This window comes from Chiloscyllium plagiosum, unplaced genomic scaffold (genome assembly GCF_004010195.1).
Source record: "Chiloscyllium plagiosum isolate BGI_BamShark_2017 unplaced genomic scaffold, ASM401019v2 scaf_53, whole genome shotgun sequence".
NCBI classification, from domain to species: Eukaryota; Metazoa; Chordata; class Chondrichthyes; order Orectolobiformes; family Hemiscylliidae; genus Chiloscyllium; species Chiloscyllium plagiosum.
The window spans coordinates 77295-81935 of record NW_025215380.1 but is presented as its reverse complement, the minus strand read 5'-3'; the positions used below and the strand labels follow the sequence as shown (position 1 = coordinate 81935).

The following is a 4641-nucleotide window of genomic DNA, read 5'->3' as shown; positions in this document are numbered from 1 at the left end:
GGAGGTAGCGGAGGGTGGGGAGGGGGGGGGGGAAGTTGGGGGGAACGGTACCGGAGGGTGGGGTAGGCTCGGTGGTCGGTCAGCCAGTCCTGGGTTCCTGTGGCTTTCATCGTTTAATCGCCTTCCTTAACAGAAACTAAACACAGCGCGAGAAGGCAATGGTTTTAATGTTTAAAACTCCGTTTCCTTCATGTGTAGAAAAAAGCCAAAGCAGAGAAGAAGGATTTGGGAGTGATTACATACGATATCGCTACTCCTCCAGGAGAGAAGAAAGGTGAGGCCATTCCACCGTCTCAGGATCTGATCTCCCGCTGATCGCAAGGTTTATGGAATGGGGCTGGAATTCTCCAGCAAGACCCTGGGTTCATCAACCCTTTGGAGAAAGTGAGGACTGCAGGTGCTGGAGATCAGAGTCGAGTGTGGGGCTGGAAAAGCGCAGCAGGTCAGGCAGCATCCGAGGAGCAGGAGAATCGATGTTTCGGGCATAAGCCATTCATCAGGACTCAACCCTTTCTCACTCAATCTCTCGTTTCTCGGGGTTCCTCTGAAAGATTGGAAACACTTTTTGAAAAATGGAGTGACCGGGATAAAGGGTTTCACAGTTTCTCCGTGCAGTGCGAGTCTGGAATTTCCTGCTGGGTTTGGGGCTGGAGGCAGATACATTCAGTTGGTTGTCATTCCCTTAATGGAATTCAAAATCCACTTTTCCTGGGCTTGTCCGAAACGCTAATGATTTTAAAATAAGGACACACAATTCCCCATTTGACCTGATTTTCAGGCCCAGGTTGATGGAAAGTATGAACCAAGTTTCTCTACTGACCAGGAATTAGGATTTCCAAGAAATAATTTAGACTCTAGCAACTGATAATCAATTATAGACCATTGGTATACGACATTACAAATTAAATCACTAATTTCCCTATAAATCACACTCAGATTCTGTCTCTGTCTCTCACGTCACACGTACAGGGACTCACGTATGCACATACAAAGCCTCTCTTCAATGTGCGCACACGCTCACACTCTCTCCAACACACAGACTCTTGTGTGCACTCCCATACACACAGTCATGCATTCACACACACAGATTTGCATGTTATCTATCTCTTTCCTTCCCCCCCCCCCCCCCCCCCCCCCTTTTCCCCTCTCCCTCTCTCTCGCGCTCACTCTCACTCTCAGTCACAAAAGTTAAGTTTCTATCGCTCAGTTTGTTTTGACTCCAATTCCGTACCCAGTACCTGAGACCACAAATCTGCCAACCCCCGAATATGTTCAACGTTGGACCAGCCACAATCCTGTAGAGAATTTCAAACATTCTCAATCCTCTGAGTTAAGACATTTCGGTCTCAGATGGTCAGACCCTCCGATTTGAGAGTGCGTCACCTATATTCTAGATTCCCCAGCCTTTGATTGGGAGGTGGGTGGGTGGGGGTGGAATAACCTCTCAGTATCGATCCTGTCATCACCATCAGAACCTTGGATGTTTCAATCAGATCAGCTGCTGTCTTTGTAAACCCCAGATGTATAAGCTCAATGTACTTAGTCTCTCCTTCAAGGACACACCCTTCCCTGAAGGAGCACTAACAGAACCAGTTCCGAAACAGGGGCTTAATAGACCCTCTCTCCACAGACCTGTTAGATCCAACCCTCTCCCTCACCTCCATCTACCTATTCCATTCCACTTCCTGCCATTTATCTCTCAGCCCCCTTGGGTCCTCCCCCACATTCCTGATGAAGACCTTATGCTCAAAACGTCGAGTCTCCTGCTCCTCGGGTGCTGCCTGACCAGCTGTGCTTTTCCAGCACCACACTTTATGACTCTGATCTCCACTCTCTGCAGTCCTCGGCTTTCTCCTGGACCTGCTGAGTTTCTCCAGCTTTCTCGGTTTCAGTCAGCACTGGCAAGGCTGTGGTGTTCTGGGTGAGACCCGGGCTGGCCTCTCGGTACTAAATGAAACATACCGTGGGCGAAATCGATGCCAGGGTGTCATTGGGAACGTTTTCCCCTTCTGTCCTTGGCATCTGAGAGGGGAGAGAGACAGACTGAGCTCCTTCATTCTACTCCTTCCTTGGCTGCGAGCCGAGTGGTTTACTTTTCAGAGACCAGTGTGCTTTCAAATCCTTTTTTGCTTTTGTTGGTGAAGTCTGCTCAAAGTGACATGTAGCAAACTCCCAAAAATATAAACCAGGAATATTTGCTCAGATATTCAAACCTGGAGCTGACTTTGCCACTTCGCACATCACGTGGGTGTGCACGTACATGTTGGAAACGAAAGAGTTTTACCTTGGCGTGGTAAAATCCAAATTGTAATCATATGGGAGTATCAGAGTCAAGTGAGTGCTATTTGACACTGGAGTTTGAAATTCAGTCAGTTACTGGCAGCTGGAGGCCAGGGGTTTACAGAATATCTTTAAGGCTGGTGACCATGCAGCACGATGATGCTTTTAAACGGGGTAAGAGTTTAATTTTCAGGTCAGTATTAGAGGGAAACAGGCCTTTATTCCGAGGTTAAACTCCGACCAGCTGGAAAGAGGTAAAACTATACAAATTACAGAGCAGGTTTGATCAGGTGTCTCTGCTCATTGTAGTGTCATTGAGGTGAATGAATCTGTGCGTGTTCCCCTGGTCAAACCCCATTGAACACATGAGGAGTAGACGGTGGCCTTTAGCACCACTGCAGGCATAATGCATTTTGATGGATCTTTTTATTATCTGTCGACAGATGGAAGGTCTGTGCTGTCATTGTCTGTTTGTTTACAGTGTGCCCACACATTAATAGGTACAAACTTCTACCAGCGACAGGTTTAGCTTTGTCCCTGCACTAAAACTAGGAGCTTTCTAGAGCTCTGGCTAACGGTCAGGAGGTGTGTAGCAGCTGTGTTAAAATCCAGCAACATCCTTAAAATAAAAGAGGAAAGTATCGTGATTTTAAAACAATTTTAATCGACTTGGTAATCCATGGATGTGGTGCCACAAAACAAGTCTGCCTCTTACCCCTGCAGATCTGTAAGGGATACGCTATGTCCATTCATCTCCCCATGTGTGTCAGTGGCGAGATGGTAACATTGTGATTAAAGTTGCTGGATAAGCAGCCCAGAGACTAGGAGAAAGTGACGACTGCAGATGCTGGAGAGCCAAAGTTGTGTGTGTGGCTCTGGAAAAGCACAGCAGGTCAGGCAGCATCTGAGGAGCAGGAGAGTCGATGTCTTGGGTATAAGCCCTTCATCAGGACTGATGGGCTCATGCCCAAAACATTGATTCCCCTGTTCCTTGGATGCTGCCTGACCTGCTGTGCTTTTCCAGCAACACGCTTTTCAAAGCAACCCAAACAGCCAGGCTAATTAATGGCATGGGTTCAAATTCTGTCAATTTGCAATTGATTGATATACCTGAGATATTAAGTGAGGCTGAGCTAAGGTGATTATGAAACTAAGATCGATTTTAAAAAAATCAGGTTCACTAATGTCCTTTAGAGAGAGAAGTCTGCCGAGTTTACCTGGTCTGGCCTACAGGCGACTCCCGAACCCAGAGCATCTTGGGGGCCTGTGAAATGGCTGAGCAAAGCCATCAGTTCAAGGGCAGTTTGGGAGGCGCAGAGAGAGAGAGAGAGGTTCTGAGTCAGGTATGTGTGTATCACTCAGCTTCTCTCCCCACAGACACTGAGTGCTTCTCTGTGTTTCTGATCTCCAGCAGTTCTTTGCATTGGTCACAGCGATGGGCCGAATGGCGTAGTCAACGATGCACACCTCCCGTGGAGGAATAAAAAAGATATTTGCTCCTCCTCATTCCCCTCCTACCTCTGAAGGTGGGAGTGCAGGCTACAGTCCCTAATGTGTTGCTATCTATTTCCTGTAGATGTGTCCTGCCCAATGCCAGACTCCTACAGCCCCCGGTATGTGGAAGCTGCCTGGTACCCCTGGTGGGAAAAGCAAGGCTTTTTCAAACCCGAATACACGGTAAGTGCTGGCCACTAATGGTGAAGCGACCCCAGACTGTGGCTGTCAGCTTAGCCTGTGCTTCTGGAACGTTCCGCAGAGCGGTGGGTTGCTGGTTCCTGGGCCCTGGGCTGGGTGGTGAGTTTTCTGAGTGCAGGGGGAGTGGTGGATGCCTGGGAAATACACAGGCCATCAGCTGAACCAGAGTGTCAGGTTGACAGTGAGGGCCTCCACAGCCGACCAGCTCATTCCTGTTGGGATTTTGATTGACAGCTGCTCGAGTGAGATATCTTGGGACGCTTTCTTCTGGTCAGGAACAGGGGCTGGGAATCCTGCAGCAAGGAACCTCACCCCCCCCCCCCCACCCCCAAAAGCCTGCCCCACCATCCAAAAGGCACAAGGCAGGAGGGTGAGGGATTACTCCCCACTTGCCCCCGGATGGGGGCAGCCCCAACAACACTCAAGAGGTTCAACACCATCCAAAACAAAGCAGCTCCTGCTTGACTGACACCACACCCACAAACATCCCCTCCCTCCACCCCCCGACGCTCAGTAACAGCAGTGTGTACCATCTACAAGATACCCTGCAGAAACTCCCCAAACATCCCCTCCCTCCACCCCCCCCCGACACTCAGTCACAGCAGTGTGTACCACCTACAAGGTACCCTGCAGAAACTCCCCAAACATCCCCTCCCTCCACCCCCC

The 4641-nt window shown here is 49.3% G+C and overlaps 1 protein-coding gene across 4 annotated transcripts in view; it reads left to right on the top strand.

Annotated features, from left to right (window-relative positions):
- Nucleotides 1-4641, top strand: part of vars1 (valyl-tRNA synthetase 1) — a 34038-nt gene that overhangs the window by 13917 nt on the left and 15480 nt on the right. For all 4 annotated transcript variants that reach the window (XM_043686868.1, XM_043686867.1, XM_043686865.1 and 1 more), the window contains exons 6-7: nt 199-274; nt 3857-3957. In XM_043686868.1, the coding sequence (XP_043542803.1) occupies nt 199-274; nt 3857-3957 (177 nt within the window). The remainder of the gene's footprint in view (nt 1-198; nt 275-3856; nt 3958-4641) is intronic.